The sequence below is a fragment of the Ailuropoda melanoleuca genome, chromosome 2, assembly GCF_002007445.2.
Source record: "Ailuropoda melanoleuca isolate Jingjing chromosome 2, ASM200744v2, whole genome shotgun sequence".
Taxonomy (NCBI): Eukaryota; Metazoa; Chordata; class Mammalia; order Carnivora; family Ursidae; genus Ailuropoda; species Ailuropoda melanoleuca.
The window spans coordinates 92710991-92735066 of record NC_048219.1 but is presented as its reverse complement, the minus strand read 5'-3'; the positions used below and the strand labels follow the sequence as shown (position 1 = coordinate 92735066).

Below are 24076 nucleotides of genomic sequence, written 5' to 3'. Positions count from 1 at the left end.
ATCTTAACTCTCCCCCCTAAAATTAAAAACTTTTATGCTTCAAAGTGAAATGATAACACATAGAATGGGAGAACATTTTTGCAAATCATATATCTGATAAGTGACTGATATCTAGAGTATATAAAGAACTGTTATAATTCCATAGAAAGACAAATAACCCAATTAAAAATGTGCAAATTATCTGAATAGATATTTTTCCAAAAAAGTTATACAAATGGTCAATGAGTGTCAAATATCATTAGCTATCGGGAAAATGCAAATCAAAAGCATTAAAAAGATAATAACAACTGTTGGCAAGGATATGGAAAAATTGGAGTCCTCATACATTGGTGGGAATGCGAAATTGTATAGCCACTGTAGAAAACAGTCTGGCAGTTCCTCAATAGTTAAATTATATGAGCCAGCAATTCTTCTCCTATGTATCTATCCAAGAGACATAAAAATACAGGTCCACATAAGAACTTGTACACAAATGTTCATAATAACATTATTCATAATAGCTCAAAAGCAGAAACAACCCAAATATCCATACACTCTTGAAAAAATAAAATGTAATATAGCCATTTAATAGAGTATTTATTTGGCAATTAAAAAAGTGAAGTGCTGATACTTGTAAGTATAAAAGATTTTATTTCTTATTTTTACGTTTCTTTTAAAAAATGAGTTGTTTAAAGCAGTAATATATAATAATTGTAATTATAAAAAGCAGTAATAATGATATATTGTGTGCTGTTATGGGTTGAGAATTATGTTCCTCAAAATTCATATGTTGAAGTACTAACCCCCAGTACCTCCAAATATAACCTTATCTGGAAACAGGATCATTGGTGATATAATTAGTTAAGTCAGGATGAGGTCTTAACTGGATGGAGTAGGGTAGGTCTCTAATCCAATATAACTGCCATCCTTATAAAAAGGGGAAATTTAAACAAAGACAGGCACACAGGGAGAATGACGTGTGAAGACTGAGTTATGCTGCCACAGCAAAGGAACTACCATAAACTGGGAGAGAGTCCTGGACCAGATCCTTCTCTACCACCTTCAGAGGGTGTGTGGTCCTATCCACACTTTGACCTTGGACTTCCAGCTTCCAGAACTGTGAGATGATAAATTTCTGTGGTTTAAGCCACTCAGTTTGAAGTATTTTGTTATGGCAGTCTTACCAAACTAATACATGGAGTTAAGAACATGTAAAAATAAAATGTATAACAACAACACAAAGGGTTGGGGAAGAGGAAAAGAGGTATACTGTTAGAGTGCATTTGTGTCAGCAGACTAATATAAATTAGAGATCTATACACTAAATCCTAAAGAAGTGCCTTAAAAAAGTTATAGCTAATAAATCAACAGAGGAGATAATGTGGAATTATAAAACTATACTCAATTACTCTAAAACAAGTGCCCCCCCCAAGAAGAGGGAAAAGAATAGATGAGATAAATAGCTAGAAAATAAATAGCAATATAGAGGATTTAAGTCTAGTCACATCAATCATCACATTAAATGTGAAGGTCTAAATATTCAAATGAAAAGGGCAAAGATTGTCAGATTGGATGAAAAGTAAGGCTCAAATTGCCTACAAGAGGCCTACTTTAAACACAAAGAAACAAACAGGGTACAAGTAAAAGAATGGAAAAATACGCACCACATTAATATTATCAAAAGAAAATTAGGTGACTATATTAATAACAAACCAAACTAGATTTCAAAGCAAAAAATATAACAAGGGATAAAAAGTACCACTTCATAATGATAAAGAGAAAAGCCAATTTGTCAAGAGGACATAATAATCCTAAACATTAATGAACCTAATAATAGAGCTTTAAAATACATGAAGCAAAATATTATGGAACAGAAAGGAGAAATAAACACATCTACAATTATAGTCAGAGATTTCAATACCCCTCTCAATATTCGACAGAACAAGTAGAATAAAAATCAGTAGCTACACGAAACCAGAACAACACTACCAACCTACTTGACCTAATTGACATTTGTGGAATACTCCTCCAACTACAGCAAAACACACATTGTATTCAAGTACACACAAAACACTTACCATAATAGATCCTACCCTATGCCCATAAAACAACGCAAAACTGTAAAGGTATTCATACCATACAAAGTATCTTCTCTGACAACAATGGCATTAAATTATAAGTCAATGACAAAAATGTGGAGAATTCCCAAATACTGGAAACTAAATAACACACTTCTAAATAATATGTGAGTAAAAAAAATTTTTTTTTAAAATCAAAGGGAAGTGAGAAAGTATTTTGACTTGAATGAAAATGAAAACACAATATATCAAAATTTCTGGCATGCAGTTGTAACAGTGTTTAAGGGAAATTTGTAACACTAAATACCTCTGCTGGAAAAGAAGAATGACCTCAAATCCATGATTGCTGTTCTACCTTAGGAAACTAAAGAAGGACAATTGAAATACAAATTAAAAAAATAAGGAAATAGGGGCGCCTGGGTGGCTCAGTCGTTAAGCATCTGCCTTCAGCTCAGGTCATGATCCCAGGGTACTGGGATCGAGCCCCGCATCCGGCTCCATGCTCAGCGGGAAGCCTGCTTCTCCCTCTCCCACTCCCCCTTCTTGTGTTCCCTCTCTCCCTGTCCCTCTCTGTCAAATAAATAAAATCTTAAAAAAAAGAAAAAGAAGGAAATAATAAAGATTACAGCAGAAACCAATTAAATAGAAAACAGAAAACAGAAAAAAATAATAAAACCTCAAACTGGTTTTTGAAAAGATCCATAAAACCGGTAACTATCTAGACAGGCTCTACAGAGTTGGAGGAATTTGGGGGTTGAGCACAGAAAAAGATATGACCACCAGGTGGCAGTAATACACAATGAACTTTATTTGGCTAACACCTGGACAGGTTGGCAGGATGGGGGAAGTCCTTCTTTTACAGGATGACACTGCCCATCCAGAAGGAGAAAAGGAAGAACAGAGAGCACTCTTGTGTTTAGATGATGTCACTCAGTAGCAACACTGAGAAACTCTGGAACCTGGAGCTCTGAAGGACAGTCTTTTATAACCACTGGGTTTATTTTATCTATGGCTAGTAAATGTTCAGTGTAGTTTCCTGGGGGAATACAAAGCAGATAGCCTGAAAATGGCTAAAAATGTGCTTTTTTGAGCTATGTTTAAAATTCTTGTATGGGTAAAATTTGAGTTTGGCATCAGCAGGTTTTTGAGCTAATGGGTCCCAGGATGCTATTAATAAGCTAAACAACACGGGGCCAATATACAAGAGGCTATCTTTGGCTCATAATATAATAATCCATCTCTTGGACTCATGTTGCTTTATAATTTTAGTTATACATAAATGTATTATGCCTCAGTTTGAAGCCCATGATAAAGCGTTTTAAAGCCTTAGAATCCTATGAGAGTAAAAACAAGGATTTGAAAGACCATTTGCAGCGAGTCTGTCAGAAGTTAGAAAATTCTGATTTGTTCAATTTGTTTAATCTGTAAACTGTTATTAAAAGGACATGCCCCTTTAATGCATGTCCCTGGCTATCTTTAAAATATGTAGCAAGACGTGTTAAGTGCGTAGATGCCACTGCTTTCAGCAGCCAATAAGTAATCTAGGACTGTGTGTTGATACACCAGTGGCCATGGAGTCGGCCCTGGCAAGGACAGGAACTTAGGTAAGAAAAGGACAGAGCAACAGAGTAGGGCTTGAAGTCAGAAGTCATCTGCAGCCAGCAGTAGAGGAATCTGACGTCTTCTGGGTATGGTCCAAATTGTGCTGCCCAGTCTGGGATGATGAGTTCAATTCTATAGGTGTCCGTTACAGATCCAGACTTGTCAGTGTCTTTAGTGGAGCCAAGTACCCGGGTGCTTTTCTCTCCAAATGGTGGTAGGTGGTCTGCTTAGCTAAACGCTGGATGATGAGTGGACACAGGCTAAGGACAGTCACAGAGTTGGTTCGTGCCAGGTCCTCATCCCAGATTTTGCTGAAGTTCTGATCAAATAGTTAGCCCATTAACCCCCAACCAGGAGTTGGTAAAAATATAAATCCTTGGGAAATGTTTGTCAAGGGCATATGCTATTTCTAGAAGTATTTCACTCAGCTCAGCCCACTGGATGCTTTGGTCTCTCCCCCATACAGAAGATGGAATATCTGAATATGGGCCACAGGCTGAGGCTGCCCACTGTTTGGCTTCTTTAAGCCCTGTGCTCACTCCATTGGTAAAGGGACCTTTGATTTTCTCATTTTGGGAGCACTGGCCATCCTATCTCTAATCCCCATTGAACGAGGGATGAGACACTGCTGGAGACTTGGGCAAGTTAACCTAGTGGCAGGGTATGTGTCCACTTCCTCAGAGAGTTGTGACAGTCCACAGGGCCAGGTTAGGCTTGATCCTGTAGACAGCATTTCCACCTTAATAAAGTTGCAGCTTCAATTCTACAGAGAGCTTTTTCCATTATCCAGAACACAGTAAGAACCTCAGTCCGTCAGTGATTGGCTCTGCTCCAGAATGGCTTCAGTTCTGGTACGTACCCAGTATGCTATCCACGTTGCCGCTCTAGTGGCAAACACTTTAGGCTGAGCCTGGGAGCGGCCAGCACTAAAAGCCCCCGGGTAAGCGTTTACCTGTCCATTTGGTCCAGAAATTCCAGGGAGCAAATTTTGGGGTGGCTGAACCTTCTAGTTTTAAGTCTTGCCTTCAGTTTATCTAGTGCTTGTTATGATTGCTCAGGTCCCCAGTAGAAAGTGGAAAACTTATGGGGACTCCATAGATGGGCACCAGCAAATATTGGCAGTAAGGAATATGTTGGCACACAGATCCAACCATTCCTCTAGATGTCAGGCCTCCTTTCTGCCGTGGGAGGTTTGAGTGCTGGCAGCTTGTCTTTCAGCAGAGCGTTAGTCTGCTACGGCTGCCCTAACAAAGTACCATTAACTGGGGGCTTTAACAATAGACACTTACCCTCTCACAGTTGTGGAGGCTGGAAATCCAAGATCGAGGTGACAGCAGGGTTGGTTCTGCTCATGCTTCTCTCCTAGTTTCTGATGCTTTGCTGGCAATTGAGCCATGAGTAGAAGACACCCCCCCTGCCTTTTCTCTCCTCTCTCTCTCTCTCCCCACTCCAATTCTCTTCTCTTTCTCCTCTTCCTTTCCTCCCCCTCTCCCCCTTCCTCCAAAAGAAGTCCAACTGTGAGTGCCGGCTATAGAAGTGAACAGAAAAGGATTTAAAGTGAGAGAGTGGACAAATGGGAATTTCAGAGTAAGGAGGAGGGGCAGTTACATGCCATGGCAGTATTAAGTATCTGGGGAGTCCCAAAGGCCTTCCCTGAGCATTTCTTCAGTAGCTGGTGCCTCTGTGTAGAGGGTAGTCCTTGAAAGTCATGCCCTCAGGAAAGCTTCATAAGTGGGAAGAAAAAGGTACAAAGCAGTGTGCTTGCTGGGCCCCCATTTGCTGTTCTGAAAGGGACCATATGTAGCCACATACACGCACATAAGAGACTGGAAATTGTAGATTGCCTCTGTGGCAGGGAGATTTTTCACTCTTACCCTTTGAAATATTTCCTTTTTAACCATGGCCAGGTTTCAATTTCCAATTTAAAAAATAGTAAGAATGTGAAAACCACACAGGAGCAAGTGGGTAAGGAACCAAGTCATGCCTCTGGAGGCTGTGTGGGCTGCTGCCCACCCTGCTGGAAGGCCCATTTGCTCGGGTTACAAGAAACACAATGTTTTTAACTGTAAGGATAATTATCTTAATCCACCAGCTATGTCAACCAGCAGATTTGCCTTTGAATATCTCATCAATCTTCCCTCATGGGGCACCTGGGAGGCTCAGTGGTTAAGTGTCTGCCTTTGGCTCAGGTCGTGATCCCAGGGTCCTGTGATCGAGCCCTACATCGGCCTCCCTGCTCAGCGGGAATTCTGCTTCTCCCTCTCCCTCTGCCCCTGCTTGTGTTCCCTCTCTCGCTGTCTCTCTCTCTGTGTCAAATAAATAAATAAAATGTTAAAAAAAAATCTTCCCTCAAACCTACTCTTTCTTAAAAGTTTCTTACCAGTATAGGCATTCAAAGGACTCTGGAGATAATGTCAAGATTTGTTAAATATTTTGAACAATGGCAAGTGCTCAACTTTGGAATAAGGATATGCCGTCTCAGGGTGGCTACATTCACAAGATGGATACCAACACTTGAGCGTTTACCCTGTACCAAGCAGCTCCCATGCATGATCTTATTTCCTTCTAACAACTGCTCTATCAGGGGAGGAGGGGTGCCATCGTTATCCCCACAGGGACTAATCAGTAAAATTACTTATGCAAAGTCAGAAAGTGTGTTTGAGGAGCCAGGATTCAAGGCTAGGTCTGGTCAAACTCTGGAGCCTGAGCATATAATCCTTATACTGTTCCTAGCTGAGGAAAAGGAAATACAAAGCCACATATCACCAAATCCAATGCTAAATTAAGCAGTGAGATTGAAAACACATAGGAAACTGAAGAATAATCACAATGAGTTGAAATGAATTTTGCCCTAGACCACATAGCCCATGGGTGGCAGAAGGAGAACAGGACTTGGGGTCATGTGACCCCAAAGCACCCTCTCTTGCCACTTCCATTCTCGTTCTCATTCGGCCACCGTAAGTGATCTCAGTATGTCCCTGAGCGAGCAGATGAAAAGAAGACCACCATGAAGAGTCCCACTCCCTCCCCCACATCAGTAACACCATGGCACTGTGCTACCTGAGCTACAATGTGGTCTGAGTTAAAATTCATTCTTGCCCTCTGCCTTCCCAACCAGAACCTGGGACAGTGCTGACCAAGGAGGGGAGAACAAAGATAGTGAGTAGCTGGGGCTTTCCATCCTAGCTTGGCCCTATTGCCTGGGTCCTGCCGTACGTAGATTTGCCCTTTGTGCACATGGGCACTTGGCACAGGTTGCAACCAAGATCCTCACCACCAGTGTGCTTTGTGCTAGCTACCGCTCTGAAGTGAAGGGCTCCTGCAGGGGTAACAATCAGGAGGTCTGGCCGGGTTTCACCTGGACACTTAGTGAGTACCGTCGGCTGGGGGCAAGGCAGAGCTGAAATAAGTTTCTGATTACATTTCATGGATAAGGGCGATCACTGTGGCTGTGACTCCAGATGGTTGTGGAAGAGTCTAAAAACAGCTGGGTTGACCGAAGGGGCTTCTAACCTGCCATTTTGCTCAGACATCTACAGAAGAAAATGGTGCAAGGAGACCTCATGTTCTCAAATACTTTTAAGCCAAGAAAATTTCAAAAACTTCCCTGAATGGTTTAGGCATATGTGTCTGATGATGTCACAACAAATGATCTGAGAACAACATGATACCCATCCAAAGATGTCAGTACTGAGAAGATTCCTAGCATTCCAGCTGGCATACCCCGAGTCTATTGCTTATCTTTCTTGGCAGCAATTTAAACAAATACTTAGTAGCTGATGTCTGTCAGCCCTGACTCCCCTCGGAGCTCCAGCCTTCTGCATCCAGCATGGGGCACCCCCTTTGCTCAGTGAGCCACAGGTACTTCAGATCACCCTCATTCTTCATCTTCACCACTCCCATGGGGCTTTCCCCTAGACGCTCTGACCTCATTCATGGTACCCCGTCTTCCCATTCACCCAGGCATACCCTCTTCCTTCTCTGACTCTGACAGCCAAATGGGGATCAAGTTCTAGCAGTTCTCTTTCTGAAGACCCTCCTATCTGTTGTCTCCCCTTCATCCTCAAAGTTGCTATCCTACTCAAGAACTCATTTCCCATCAGAGATACTACAACCACACAGTCAACACCCCCTGCTTCAATCATGAAATTTTTCCTTCAGATCAAAGCTGGAAGGAAGAAAGAGAATCAGGCACAGATATGAAAACGTGTGGCCTCTAAGCTCACCTTCCAAGTGTCGTACACTCCTATCTCAACTCTTCATACTTCCTGGAATCTCTGCAGTTACCTGAATACACATGGTAGAGTTTCAACCCTTGGGCTGTATTGTTTCTTCTGCTCACAATGTCTTCCCTGCTTGTCTCCCCAGCACATAGTTAAAGCCAAGTTTGAACCTCAGCTCCAAGTACTAGCTCTGTGACCTTGGTCCTTTCTGAGCCTGTTTCTGTACCCCTAAGATAAAGGTAGTATCAGTATTTACGTCATAAAACTGTTAACAGTCTTAAATGATACTAAATTCTTTGCTTAGTGAAGAGATGGCCCACAGTAAGCACTAAGTGTTCACCATCATAATCATCCTCGCCCTCAGGAGTCAACTCAACACTGCCTCCTGCATGAAGTTTTTCTTGATCCTTTCCAGTTGCACCCCCAGTAAACTACAATGCACTTCTAGTTCAGTTTGCTCTTCTGTGTCCCTCCTCACATTGTGACCTAATTAGGGATGGAAGCTAGCTTGTTCATCTTTGGTCCTCTGCTCTCCAGCATATCCAGCACCTACAGGGCTCAGTGTTTGTTGAATGAATTGATTAATGAATGAAGAAAGGAGGTAGTAGGGGCCATTCATGAACCAAGTTTAGAGTATATACTATGTGACAGATATTGTTCTGGTTGCTGGGCATAGTTCAATAAATAAAACAGATGGAGTTCCTGCCCTCATGGAGCTCTCACTCTAATGAGGAAGGTACACTCAATAACAAACAAGTAAATAATAGTAAGTTAGATGGTGCAGAGTGCTTTGGGGAAAAATAAGGTGAGGGGCAGGGGTTGCTTTCTCATGTAAGAAAGGCACGGTGTCACCAATAAGGTGATATTTGAACAGAGACCGAACGAAGTGAGAGAGCAAGGCTGGTGGCTATTTGAGGAGACAGAGCAGGAAAATGTGATCCAGACTGAGAACAGCTGGGTGCACATGAAGAAAGGGAAGCTGGCCAGTGGATGCTGGAGTGGAGTGAGTGAAGGGAAGAGTGGTATGACATGAGACCAGAGTGGCTGTGGGGGCTGTGTAATACAGACCATGGGCCGTGTGGGGCTTAACCAGTCCTTAATGAAGGTACAAGCTATACTAATTGATTATTTTCTTGGGTGTCTCAAAAATCCTGTTCACTCACCCACTTTAAAATGTAGCAGAAAGGAAAACTTCCCTGGGGCGCCTGGGTGGCACAGCAGTTAAGCGTCTGCCTTCGGCTCAGGGAGTGATCCTGGCGTTCTGGGATCGAGCCCCGCATCAGGCTCTTCTGCTGTGAGCCTGCTTCTTCCTCTCCCACTCCCCCTGCTTGTGTTCCCTCTCTTGCTGGCTGTCTCTATCTCTGTAGAATAAATAAATAAAATCTTTAAAAAAAAAAAAAAAGGAAAACTTCCCTAGCCTTAATCAGCCATGAGTACAAATGAAGTTCTTTCATGTTAATATCTGAATCTCAATGGCTTTGAGTGCTCATCTATGCAAATGCAGGGATTCCACAAGGAAAATCCTTCCTCCTCAAATATTCTAGGAATCCTAAGGGTGCACATGATCCTAAATGGGTTCCTATGGCTGCTCAGGTCAAGCTTTTGTAGCTTCAGGCCTGATGATTCCACAGATTACCCCAAGAGGGAGGTCTACTCCTGTCACCATAACCTAAATTGATTGGCCAGAGGAGATGCCATTCCAGGATTCCACAGGGCTATGAGGTGAGAGTGTTCCTTTTGCGTACGGATGACCAGGGCTGTTCCACAGCAAAACTTTTTCAACTCCAGCGTGATAGCATCTATCAACACAGCTTTCAGTTCACACCTACAGGCTCAGGACATACAGGGACCTTCAGTTTGCCTCCAATGTTCTATCCTCTTGAGAAGAGGGGCTTGCCTTGCCAGACTGGTCCTTCTCTTACAATAAATTTTCTCTTGGGGTGCCCATGATCTCTGCAGGTGGGCCTCTGCCTGGGCCACTTCAGCCTGTGAGTCCTATCAATAATAAAACCCAATAGTGGACAGAATTCAAGACTTTTCCCCAGGATCCTCAGCCCTAACAGACATCAGTGAGTGTAACATCTGAAGAAGGTTATCAACAAACTACTTAGCAGTATGGTTGAATCTCAGCCCTTCCCCAGCCATGACCCTCTGAGGCTCCTCATCAGGATATTAGCCTTATCAGCATCCTGAGATCTTCCATGTATCATTCAAGGTATGGTATCTTGAGTGCTAACAGCAAAACCTGGAAGAGAATGGACACAGGTGTTCATTTCAGATGGTACAAGTTTAAAGATTTTTTTAAAATTTATTTATTTGACAGAGATAGAGACAGCCAGCGAGAGAGGGAACACAAGCAGGGGGAGTGGGAGAGGAAGAAGCAGGCTTCCAGCAGAGAAGCCTGATGTGGGGCTCGATCCCAGAACGCCAGGATCACGCCCTGAGCCGCAGGCAGACTCGTAACGACTGAGCCATCCGGGCGCCCCCAGATGGTACAATTTTAAACAAGATCCAAGAACAACTACAGGCTCAACACAAAAACTCTAAGCATCTATTTAAATCCTAGTATTTCACCCAAAAAACACCACAGCATAACTGAAAGCTTTGGAGGCAGAAAGAATGGACTCCGGGATCCAAGGGTGGTTTGCTACTTACAGTGTGACTTTGGGTGCTCATTTCACTTTGACCACATTTTTCTCACTTATGGAAAGATAATGGTGGCTTCCTGTGAAACCTAAATAGGGTGATTAACTGAACACCACGAAGGCACAAGGCCCAGCTGTAGTTCCTCTCCTTTTCAGCAGAGACATGCACAGGATGGTCCCTCTAATACCATCTAGGTTATGGGAGCGACTTACAAGGTTTTGCTGTTCTGCTTTAAAATTTTTTAGAAAGAAAATTGGTTGATACGCGTGAGATCAATTTCATTCTGCATTCTGCTCTAAGCACAACACGGTTATGTTGAAAGTCTACCAGATTTGACCCTTTTTAAACATCACACTGAACAACTCTGTTTCTCAGGAAACCCCTGAGTGGCTTTTCCCACCTCAAGGTTTCCTCTGACTTCCTCAGTCAACACAGAATAGCAACACTTAGGAATAGCCAGAAAATACAAGCCAAGAACCAAAAGTCTGAACAATAAAAACCATCACATACTTCATGTGAGAAAAAATCCAGCTGAAAAGGTGGTCAGGGATCAGGAGACCTGACCTTGAATTCTGGCTCTGCCACTCACCAGCCTGGTGGCACCTTGATCTCTGTGCACCGTTATCTTCATCTGTAAAACAGGGACAATAACATCTCATAGAATTAAGTATAATCAATGTCAAAATGTGAGGCACCATAGGTTAGGTCAGCTCAACAAATTGAATGGTAACAATCGGACGGACATGGTCCTTGAGCCCTGGGAGCCCACAGCCTCTTTGATTTGGTCCTACTTCCTCCTGACATGAGTTTCAGAAGAGACCCGCTTGGAATGGCTGTCCATAACTACGTTGGTCAACTACCAGATAAGTTCCTCAAAAGACCAGTGCTTACTGACCTCTGCCAATCTCACACAGAACTGGTCTGGGGAACTCTATTTTTGTACTATCTCTAGCCAAAAAAGTAACTTCTTTCTCAAAACACATACAAAAAAGAAAAGAATTACAAAGAAATCACTCTTTCTCCAAACTCAAAGGGCAGGAAACCACAGACTCTCTCCTTCTCTCTCCTCTCAAACCATGAACGCTGATTTCCCTCACCCACAGAGATCCTCACATCTTGGGAGACAAAACTGTGTCTCTTTACTTTTAATCCACTGCCTTTTTAATATGTCATCATCATAAAACATTTACAAAGTATGTTATTTAAAGCCTACCCATTGCTCTCTAGTCAAATAAACCCAAGTAGTAACTAGCTGTCTCAGGGCCTAACACGCCTCCCTTGGTGCATCTGTAACTACAGCTCCACCGTGGAAAGAACCTACAGGTCCAGGGCCCCAGGCTTTGTAAGAACTGAGCTAGTCCTGGGGAGCATAGACCCAAACCCTCATCTCTTAGTCAGTGGTGTTTCCACAAGTTGCTCCTTCAAATCCTGCTTTAAAGCAGCAAGAATGTTTTTATTTAAGAATTATTTATTTTAGAGAGAAAGGAGTGGCAGAGGGAGAGGGAAAGAGAGAGAGTCTCAAGCAGACTCTGCACTGAGCATGGAGCCTGACATGGGGTTTGATCTCACGACCCTGAGATCATTACCTCAGCCAAACCAAGAGCTGAACACTTAACCAACTGTGCCACCCTGATGCCCCAAAGCAGCAAGAATTGTTTTTTAAAAATCTTGTAAGTAAATCCTTTTACAAATTATCACCCCCAAGTTTTTGTCAGATCTTTACATTTATGTACTCAGCTTGCTTAAAACGAGGCATACACGTAATGCTGTGACTTGCCCACCACTTTCTTTAAAAACCAATGAACATATGAAATGCACATGTGGAGCTCAATGGTACCCAAATCGGCGAACTTGAGACAACTCGCTACAGAAACACATGCGTTTTTTAACATTTCTAGCCCATGTCAACACTAGACAATTCCACCTCTCAGGACTTCTTGACCATCTCAGCAATTCTTTTATATACAAGTAACCTACACTCACTTCACTCCATACTACACTCTACTTGTTCATCTGAGGTTGGAAGACTTCTGCTACCACAAGAGGGGAAGATCACAAGAACAGAGACAGTATGGAGCTTGGCCTAACAAGCTCTGCCTCTCTGAGGAAGAGTAGTATGCAGGTAGGTGGAGAAAAGGCAATTTGGAAACACTGGTTAATCTGATGCCTGCCCCCAAAATTGTATTTTACTAATAAAGGGGTCCCTCTCTGGCTCCCAGGGCACAATCTCAGCAGGACAGGAGGCAGTCAGATATAATTAAAGTGATGCAAGGGAAAAAACCAGTCAACCGAGAATTCTGTATCTGGCAAAACTATCACTTAAAAATGAGGGAGAAATTAAGACATTCCCAGATAAACAACCGCTATGGAAATTCACTCACTAGATAAGCTCTACAAGAAACGCTGAAAGGTGGTCCTCCAGGTTGAAGGGACACTCAAAGACATACAAAAATGTAAATCTTTTCAGTATAGGTAAATACATGGACAAATATAAAGCCCAGTATTATAACTTCTTTTACAGGATTTAAAATAGAAAAACATAAAAAATAACTATAAATCTATGTTAGTTTATATATATATATATATATATATATATATATATAGTGATTTGTGACATCAGTAACATAAAGGCAGGTAGACTACAAAGAAGTAGTTTTTGAAAGTAATTGAAATTATTTAAAAATATTTATAACTTAGGATGTTAGAAGTAGTTGCCATAACTACAAAGAAAATGTCTATAGAATGTACACTGAAATGCTGCTCAAAGAAATGTACAGAAAGAAATCCTGCGTTCATAGACTGGAAGACTTCATATTGTTAAAATGTCACTACTACCCAAAGAGATTTATAGAACCAATGCAGTCCTTGTCAACATCCCAATGATGTTTCTTGAAGAAACAGAATAATTCATCCTAAAATTCATATGAAATCTCAAAACACCCCAATTAGCCAAAAAAATCTTGAAAAAGAAAAAAAGTTGGAGGACTCACACTTCCGGATTTCAAAATTTACAAAGCTATAGTTGTAAAAACAGTGTCACACTTTCCCTGCCACCAGCGAGTTGCTCAGAGGCGAGGTTTCAGGTATACTCAGGATTGGGCTCTACCCTAGCCCACCAGCATGGCTGAGGAAGGCATCGGTGCTGGAGGTGTAATGGACATTAATACTGCTTTACAAGAGGTGCTGAAAACCACCCTCATCCACAATGGCCTAGCACATGAAACTCACAAAGCTGCCAAAGCCTTAGACAAGCACCAAGCCCATCTTTGTGTGCTTGCATCCAACTGTGATGAGCTTACATATGTCAAGTTGGTGGAGGCCCTTTGCGTTGAACACCAAAATCAATCTAAATAAGTTGATGACAACAAGAAATTAGGGGAATGGGGGTGCCTGTGTGGCGCAGTTGTTAAGCGTCTGCCTTCGGCTCAGGGCGTGATCCCGGTGCTCTGGGATCGAGCCCCGCATTAGGCTCCTCCGCTGGGAGCCTGCTTCTTCCTCTCCCACTCCCCCTGCTTGTGTTCCCTCTCGCTGGCTATCTCTCTCTCTAATAAATAAATAAAATCTTAAAAAAAAAAAAAGGAATTAGGGGGATGGGTAGGCCTCTATGAGCAAAGAGGGAAACCCCATAAAGTAGTTGGTTGCAGTTGTGTGGTGGTTAAGGACTATGGAAAAGAGTCTCATGCCAAGGATGTCATCCCGGAATACTTCAAAATCAAGAAATGAACAAATTAAAAACTTGGTTCTTGTTTCTAAAACAAAGACAAAAGTGTCATGCTGGTGCAAAGACAGCACATAGACTGATGGAAGTGAGCCCAGAAATAAATCCTTGTATATACGGCCAAATGATTTTGGACAAGGGTGCCAAGACCATTCAATGGGAATAAAGAGTGAAAAGGCAACCCACAAAATGGGAAAAATATCTGCAAATCATTCATCTGATAAGTTATTATCCAGAATATATACATAACTCCAACAACTCAACAACTTACTTTAAAAATGGGCAAAATATTTTAATAGGTATTTCTCCAAAGAAGGTATCAAAAGCACTAGTAAGAGTATGAAAAGATGTTCAATGTCACTAATCATCAGAAAAATACAAATCAAAACCATGACATACCATCTTGCACCCATTAGGATGGCTACTACCAAAAAAATAAGAACAAAACCAAAAATAGCCCCCAAAACGTAAGTGTTGATGTGGCTGTGGACAAATTAGAACTCTTTGCACTATTGGTAGGAATGTAAAATGGTACAGCTGTTTTGGAAAACAGCATGGCGGTTCCATAAATTAGAATTACCATATGATCCAATAATTCTACTTCTGGGTATATACTTGAAAGAACTCACAGCAGGGTCTCAAAGAAATATTTGCACACCCATAATCATGGCAGCATTCTTCACAACAGCCAAAAGGTAAACGCAACCCAAATACCCATCAACAGATGATGAATGAATAAACAAACCATGGTATGCACATATAATACAGTATTATTCAGCCTTAAAATGAGAGGAAATTCTGACCCATGCTTCAACATGAACGAACCTTTAGGACATTATGCTAAGTGAATACACCAGTAACAAAGGATAAACAATGTATGATTCCATTTATATGAGATAGTCAAAACCGGAGACAAAGTAGAATGGTGACTGCCAGGGCTGGGGCAAGAGGAAGAGAATGTGGAGTTGCTATTCAATGGGTAGTTCCATTTTTTAAGATGAAAAGATTTCTGGAGATGAAACGCAGTTGATGGTTGCAAACAAAAGTGAATGGACTTAAGGCCATTAACTGTACACTTAAAAACTGTCCTTTAAGATGTCAAATTTTATGTGTATTTTACATACTTACACATACTTAAAATAATTAAAATTAGTCTACAACTAATTTTTAACTGGAAAAAAATGATTCTGCATCACTCCATTCAAGTGGTCATAGTTACCACCACCACCACTAGAACAAACTAAAGGTCTTTGTGGAGAGAAATACGCTTAAATATTTGGGGACCAGAGGCAAGCTGTCAGCAAGTTACTCACATGTATAAGGTAAAGGATACAAATGTGAACAATTGGTTAAATATAGGCGAAGGGTATGTATGGGAGTTTATTTTACCATTCTTTTTTTTTTAATTTTTATTTATTCGACAGAGATAGACAGCCAGCGAGAGAGGGAACACAAGCAGGGGGAGTGGGAGAGGAAGCAGCAGGCTCATAGCGGAGGAGCCTCATGTGGGGCTCGATCCCATAACGCCGGGATCACGCCCTGAGCCGAAGGCAGACGCTTAACCGCTGTGCCGCCCAGGCGCCCCTATTTTACCATTCTTGCAACATAACTAAGTTAGAAATATTTCCAAAATTAAAAAAAAAAAAGCCTATTCTGTTAGGTCAAGTTTGAAAGTTTCTAACCCATGGACCAAGAATCATTTACACAGAAACAATCTTTTCTTCAACACAGTTATCAAGGGAACTTCCCACATCATTTTGAATTCCTCACTCATGATTATCACTTTACTGTCTGGCACCATGTTTTACCCCGTATCAGTGCAATCATCAGATAACTGGAGTTTACTCCATCAAATGGCAAAATGCTATACTGGTAAGTTTAAATCTCCTTTAACAAGCACGACTCTTAACCTTTGTTTAGAATTTTTAATGACCAGGGTCATCAACATCTGCTTCATGAGGTGGCTGTGCTTTTATTGCTCTCACAAGATTTTTTTAAGGCTATTTATATAAAACAAAATGACTGCAGAAAGTAATTGTTTCCACCTCCTCCTAGTGGTTAGCAATCACCTGATAACATTTTTATGCACCTGCCTTTTACAGCTCACTGTCCCATCTGTGCTAAGCTTGTTGAAAGTAAATGCAGGGGCACCTGGGTGGCTTGGCTGGTTAAGCATCTGCCTTTGGCACAGATCATGATCCCAGAGTCCCAGGATGGAGTGTTTCCCTCCCCCACTCAGCAGGGAGTCTGCTTTTCCTCTTCCTCTGCTCCTCCCCCCATCATGCTCTATCTCAAATAAAATCTTTAAAAAAAAAAGTAAATGCAGAGATACTGAGAGATTCTTTTAAGTAAGTGCATACACTTCATTCCATTTTGACTGCTCAAAAGTACGGTTGTCAGAAACCCTATCCCAATTTGTATCAGAGTAGAATTTCTATAATTAAAATGAACTACTGGTTTTGGACTTAGTCATTTTGACTAACCGGAGATTTTTCATAATTAAATCTGCAGAGGCTATTAAGATAAGTTTAAAGTATCACAAGAATAGAACAACATAGTCATAAACTGTAATTATCTGTAACCCAACTGTCCAACTGCTATCAGTAATTGGTACAGTGATTTTCAGTTACATCCACATTTCCTGTAATGCAGTATTTCACAAACTTTTTTTTCATTTTGGTAGCCTTCCCATGAGAAAACATCAATGTAATTTAATTAAAATCAAGTAATTAAAATTTCCCTAACAAGAGAAATAGTAAGAAGATCTTGTCAGTATTTCATTTCAACCCCAACTAGAATATTGCAATTCAAATCTGACACTAACCATCTGGAGTTAGCATTGGACTCAACAGGTTTAAGGGTTCAGTCCTCCACAAAACTACCCCCATTTTGGATGCCACCTGCAAGGGGGTCCATGACCACTTCTGACTGACTGGTTAAAAGTCTGGGGGCTCCCATGATCCCCTTCGGTTCAAGAACTTACTAAAATGACTGACAGAACTCAGGAAAGCACTATGTTTATGATTAGTTTTATTATAAAGAACTCAAAGTAGGAGAACCAGCCAAATAAAGAGACACAGGGCAAGATCTGGGAGGAAACAGAGCTTCCATACCCTCTCTGCAAAATGAAGGCACATCACCATCTCAGCTTATCACTGTGCTCACCAATCAGGAAGCCTCAGTGAGCCTTAGTGTCCAGAGTTTCAGAGTTTTTAATTGGGGTTTCACTATTCAGGCATGACCAGTTACATCATTGGGCACATGACTGAACTCAATCCCCTCACTCCAACCCCTGTCAGGCCTGCCCCAAATCCCAGCCCTTGAATTATGTGGTAGATCTTTCTGGTGACAGCCCCCATCCTGAAGCTGTCTAGGGCCCTACCAAGAGTCACACCTCATTAGCATCACAAAAACATTCCTATCACCCAGGAAATGCCAAGGGTTTTAGAAGCTCCTTGTCAGGAACCCAAGACAGAGACCAGACAAATTTCTTACTATACCACAGTCAGGAAGGCTGAACATGGAAGATGGAAGGGTCACAAACCATTTTAAGATCTAAGATTTTTTTCCATCACCAAGAACAAATTTTCACCCTCGTTGAGAATACATCTTCTGAGACAATGAAGAGACAGCCCCCCAAAACCATAATGGAACTTTATTGTGTAAAGTTGATAGAAGTAGGACTAGTATTCTTCTGTACAAAGTACACAACAAACAGTTTTAAATACAAGTGAGAGAAATGCGAGTCCTATGACAACATCTGATACTAGCAGAACCATTTACAGATACACTAAAAATTTTTTTAAAATATCATCTTCTTTCTCCAAAGAGTCCATTGCGCATTTCTTAGAGATGCAGACACATCCCAGGCAAGGTCACAATGGCATTTTATTGCCCTCGATGCTGATTTTCACTGCATGTGCAGATCTGCTTTTTTTCCTGATATCTGTGAACTTTCTCATCTGTTTATCCAGTCGACTGATACCCTTCTTGGAGGTCCCCTGAAACTTAAGAGTGGGGTAAAAATTAAAGAGCAAATTATTGAAATACACAAATCTAATTTTGTCTTTCATCTTCTTTTATCTGAAAGTTAACAGTCAGAAGAGCGCCCATCTCCAGAATAATCACAATATGCTTTGGTGACCCCAGGAACAATGTACACATATTAAACTCTCCCAATGAAGATTAACAGTTTGTCTGGGTCTTATTTTAAACTTCTCAGTCCATAGAAACTTCCTAGATGAAAGGGGGAAAGTTTAAACTATGATCCCGCCAATTCCATTAAATTACATAAATTACATATATATATGCTTTTCCCATTCAAAGGTCAAACATGGAGCTGACCACTTAACACATTCACCTCCCAACAGTGCTGGCATGAAGAACAATGAGCTTCTAAGGCAAGGAAAGTCATCTGAGAAAAAGCCTTAAGCATAATGAATGAGGTGAGAGGATGAGTAAAGCGAACCCAGTAAGTGCTGAAGCTCTAGTTTCAGACTTGGGGTGAATCCCCACTCTGCCTCAGCAAGTTCTAGCACCCCGGGCAAATCAGGCCCCTGGTCTGTACTCCTTTCAGGACTGTGGAGGAGAGGTAAATGAGATAATAGTGTCAAATACTAGCACACAGTCAGTGCTCAAAATAAATATCAGCTATTACTATTACTACTACTACTTTGGAACCAATTAGATTTATGTTAAATAAGCACACTTGATACAAAAGGAAAAGTAAATGAAATCTTTTGATCCAAGGGGCTTACTAATTCTGGCACCTCTTCCTGCTTGCCTTGTACGTTTAAAAGTTTGGTTGTTAGGTTATTTCTTTTATAATTTGAAACGACTATGGGTCTTGAAAAGATGCAGTCTCCAAGAAAACGACCTTTAAAAATGCTGAAAAGGTCTGCCACTTACATCGAAGACCTGGGTGAACTCTTCTTGTTGACGATAGTGTTACTGACAATTCCAATCTTTAAGAATGTTGAGTGGTTTAAAAAGAGATGAATTTTTCTACTTCTCCCCAGTACTACTGAATCATCTGTGAAGCTCAAACCCAAGACTACTAAAAGAAGGCAGGGCCCAGGAGGAGACATTCTGGGGGTCGGTTACCAGTGTGGTGACGCTCCTTTTGAGTTGAGGAGACTCCCAAGTCTTATCCCACCTCTAGACTCAGCATGCACCTCAGACAGGAGCAAGGAACCCTAAGTCAGTCTTGAACAAGAGTGATCATCCACCCTAGATTTTATAAAACAATCTGAAGTCCAAATATTTACGTCAATTTAACACTTGGCACTAGTACTCTGGGTTAGCATAAACACTCATTATCGGATGAGAAGGAGCTATGCTACTATCACCCTATCAAATCCCCAGATTTCCTGGACAGTCCTAAACACGCGACCTCCTTTCAGACAATGTGCCCTGATTCTCAGTACTTACAGTCAGCCCACATCAGAAGCCTTACCTGCTCAGATCTCTCTCCACCAATTACCTAACTCCCAGCAGCTTTACACACCAATGTCCCCCAGGACCCTAACAATCTGAGCCCTTTAGCCTCCATAAAAGGGACACACCCAGGTCACGCTGATCCATTCCTATTTATATAACTTTTAAGACTTATAGCTGGCAGTTACCTAGTTTCCCCAAGTTGGAGAACACAGAGGATATAGTACCTAACATGCCAAATTCAATGACGTCTCTCAGGATTCGACTCTGCACCATCTCCTTAGGACATTAAAAGTGTATGCTGCACTGTTTTATCAGTGAAAAACCAAAATCGGCTTAAAAGATTAGCAAGATGAGTTTGCTTTAAAAAAATTACGGTACAACTGTATTACGACACAATATTAAGTCACTAAAGAATGTTTACTTAAATGAATTTTTACCATGTTAAGTAAAACACAAATCCAACAAAGTATAAAACAACAATTTTGCATAAAAGTTGAAAACAAAAACACCAAACCACAAAACCAGTAATATTTATGTACAATATAAAAAGGACAAAAAGGAAATAACCGAAAATGTTATTATTAAGGTGTGGTAGAATTACAAGTGACATTAATTTTATTTGTGCTTTCTGCATTTAAAAGTTTATATAAAAACATACATTGTGTTTGTCATTTTACTGTTATCTTAAAAGCACTCCGTGGAATAAATTAACATATAAACATACAATGTAGTGGAGGTTACCACATTACTCAGGAGTGAAAAATCAGAAACCACAGAGGAATAAACAAATTATATATTCACATGATAGACTATTACGCAGCCATCATAAATGATAAGGTGGCTTAATGAGGGTAAGTGACCAAAATTATATACAGTATAATTTTATCAAAGTATCGATAGAAAAAAAAGGCAAAAATTGTAACAAACTGCTTTTGAATGGTGGGTGATTTCTCAAATCTCAAAATTTTCTACAATTATAACCAGAAAAAAACAAGTTTGAAGCATTACTGGAAATACATTTAATCCATCAAACTGTTAACAGTGGGGACTTCAAGGAAGAGCAGGGATTTGGGAATGGGGTTATTCTATAGAGTTTTATTTTTACTTATATACTTTTAAAAATAAAAATGACATTTAAAACAAAGAGAGTTTCCTTTGAAAGCCATTTACTCCAATTTTCTTCTGGAAAATAACATTTTCTAATAATACTCATTAGCATCTGCAATGTGGAAGCCCTGAGTGAATTCATAAAGACTCTTCCCGAACAGGGAAACAGTGTCACGTGGTTTAAGGACAATACCCTAAAATGTTACATGAAACCACCAGCCCCCAAAACATGCCTAAGACTTGGGCCTAGATAAATACTGGCACATTATGATCTTGGGAGCACTGGAATAAAGGAAAGGAAGGAGCCTGAATTTCCCTCCGCTTCTGCTAGTCATCTCTCTGCTCTAGCGGGAGGCTGGGCCACTTCTTCCCACCCCCATCACCTACTGGGAGAATGGGATCAGAACCAATAATACTGGCAGACGGGCACATGCCCTTCAGGACGCAGGGAGGCTCCCAAAGAAGACTGGCCACTGAGACTTTTTTATTACATTTTCTCTGCCTTATTGTAGTTCTCAATTCTCAAACGTAAGTGTGCTGGGGAAGAAAAAATACTACTACGAGAGGGATAGCAAGAGGGAAAAGGCAGTGAAAAACTAAAGGTAAAAAGAAAGAGGGGTGGTTGAGGAAGAGAAGGGATATCAAGGGATGTGGATATGGGTGGAGTACAAAACGGGGAAGGAAGGACGAAGAAGCTCTTGGCACTGAAGCAGTGCTCTTCTACCTCTCGTTATGCTCAGCAAGAGTGCGCTTTGACTGCAGCTTAACAGCAAAAATGAACTGGCACAAAGGTGGGTGTAGTCCGTGAAAACAGCTGCCCAAGCAGGGGTCGTGGAGAAGTCACAAAAGGGAGGCAACACACTCAGACTCTCAAGAGCACACTGATACAAAGGTACCACTACTCATCTCAGAGCACAGCAGGGAGTGAGTCTGGCTTTGAGGAACGGTTCCAACACTTTCATTTCCGACCATGTATTAATATATATTCATCAAATTTACCTCTTAAATATTCACTGTAAGGCTTTATGCAATGGGTCCCCTCAAATGCACATTGATGAGGTACTGACAACTAGCTCCACCAAGAAGCTAGTCATCACTTTATGTGTCTGTAATGCAGACCACTATGATTCTGGACCCTAAAAAAGCCTTTTTAATAAAAATGGGTAACAAGAAGATCAAAATGCTTATCAGGGAATTAATCATCTATGAGTTTCTGGGGTACTAATAAAGGAAGGGACTTCCATTTCAATTTCAATAAGACTTGAAAGTCACAAAGTGTTTGTTAGCGTCATTATTTCAGTAACTAAAAGTGGGCCAGGCCTTTTCTGGTTAAAAAAGCACACGCACACTTGTTTTCACTCTAGCTGCTGACAATTCCACCTCATGCACAGAGCATGCTTCCTTGGGGATACCTCCCGGATACACTCTGGTAGGGCCAGGACTACAGGGGCATCCTGTTGCCTTCAATGCTGAACTTGACAGCACGGTGCACTTTGCTGAGTCGTTTCTGTTCTGCAAATCGCCTCTTATGCTTTTCCAATCGGCTTAGGCCCTTTTTAAGAATACCAGGCTAGAAAGAGTAGTTTGAATGGAGAATAAAAAAAGATTACTGAAGAGCAATGAAGATCACGGAGTAGTATTTACAATGACGACAGAGGAAGCGTTTACCCTAAATATTTCACAACAGAATTACTTAAAACAGTTGAAGAGAAAGGGAGGGTAGATTGCAGAAGCAGGAGTTCTGTTTCTCATGGTTCTAAAAAAATGACTGCATGAGAAAACTCTAGGCTTCAAGATTCAGTTGAAATAAAGGGATTGATAATGTTGCTTTAAGTCTGAAGTAAAGCTCACAAGCAATGAATGATTTGGCTAGCTAAGAGACCAGAAAACAGCTCTCTTTAAACTCGGATAAACCTCAAGAGCTGTTAAGAGTTACTACACATGAAGTAAAAGACAAAACAGTAACTTGTACTTGAGATCCATCTCGCTATTTCCCTGCTTGCTTACCCTGGATGACTCCATTTCCACATTCCACTTAGGTCTGACAACGTAGTCCTTGTTTGAGGGCATGGGGACCCTCGCGCGGGCACAGAATCCAGGATCCCCAGGTCTGAGAGCCCTGAGAATGGGAAGAAGAGTGTACTATTATGTACCCAACCACAGCAGGGTCCAGCTGATTCAGCTGCACAGGTATTTCAAACATCCTCTGCCTCCTGAGGTCACCCAATCCGCCCTCCTGCTGTCTTAGCTGACCCCGCCATCACTCACATTACTCTAAAAATTCTTCAACTTCCCTCCCAAAGCCAACTTCCTCTGAATTTTCAGGAGTCCTTTTAGCCTCTCCTCAGCTTCAGATATAATCAAGCCTCTCTCCTCTCCAAGGCTGGTTCCCACATCAGAACCCCAAATTCCAATTTCTCCGGTCTAGTGGAGTCCCTCATGGGTTCACTTGTGAAGTGAAAAATCTGGTGGCCAAAATGATCCCCCCAAACTGAGTATGCCCACAGAGTAGTTTTTGTGGTGTTGCATATGCAACTAGTAACAGTAATTTTTGCTTCTTGTTTTTAAAAGTTGAGATAATCACAGATTCACAGGTAGTTTTAAGAAATAATAAAGAGAGATCCAGTGTCTCTTCCAATGGTTACAATGCAAAACTATCCTACAAGGACCAGTGTATTGATGTAAGTCCACTGGTTTTTATTTACATTTCCCCAGTTTTACTTACATTCATTTGTGTGTTTGTGTTTATTAGTTCTATGTAATTTTATCACATGTGCAGGTTCGTGTATTCACAAAGATCCTTTCTACTGCCCTTTTATAAAAACACATCCACCCTTCTACCCCATCCGCCCAGCCCCTAACCCCTGGTGACCACGAATCTGTTCTTCATTTCTGTAATTTTAGCATTTTAAGAATGTTACATAAATAGAATACACTATATAATCTTTAGAACTGGCATTATCCACTAAACATAATGCCCATGAGGATCCACCCCAGTTGTTACATCTATCAATACTTTGTTCCTTTTAATTGCTGAGCAATATTATTCTATGGTATGAATGTACCACAGTTTGACTATTCATCTGCTGAAGGAGATCTGGGTTGTTTCCAGTTCTTGACTATTATGAATAAAGCTGCACACTCATATACAGGTTTCTGCACAAACGTTAAGTGTTCATTTCTCTGGGAAAAATGCCCAGGAGTGCAAGTGCTGGGTTATATGGTGGTTGCATGTTTAACTTTATATTCAACTGCCAAACTGTTTTCCAAAGTAGTTGTACCAT

The 24076-nt window shown here is 41.1% G+C and overlaps 1 protein-coding gene across 5 annotated transcripts in view; it reads right to left on the bottom strand.

Moving 5' to 3' along the window:
- Positions 1–17259: 17259 nt before the first annotated feature.
- Positions 17260–24076, bottom strand: part of IWS1 (interacts with SUPT6H, CTD assembly factor 1) — a 39889-nt gene continuing 33072 nt past the window's right edge. For 3 of the 5 annotated variants that reach the window (XM_034654351.1, XM_034654349.1, XM_011235381.3), the window contains exons 13-14: positions 22800–22911; positions 17260–18253 (exon numbers count right to left, since the gene is read on the bottom strand). In XM_034654351.1, coding sequence (XP_034510242.1) covers positions 18122–18253; positions 22800–22911 — 244 coding nt within the window. In that variant the 3' untranslated portion in view covers positions 17260–18121. The other 2 variants (XM_034654350.1, XR_004623433.1) reach the window with 2 other exon arrangements.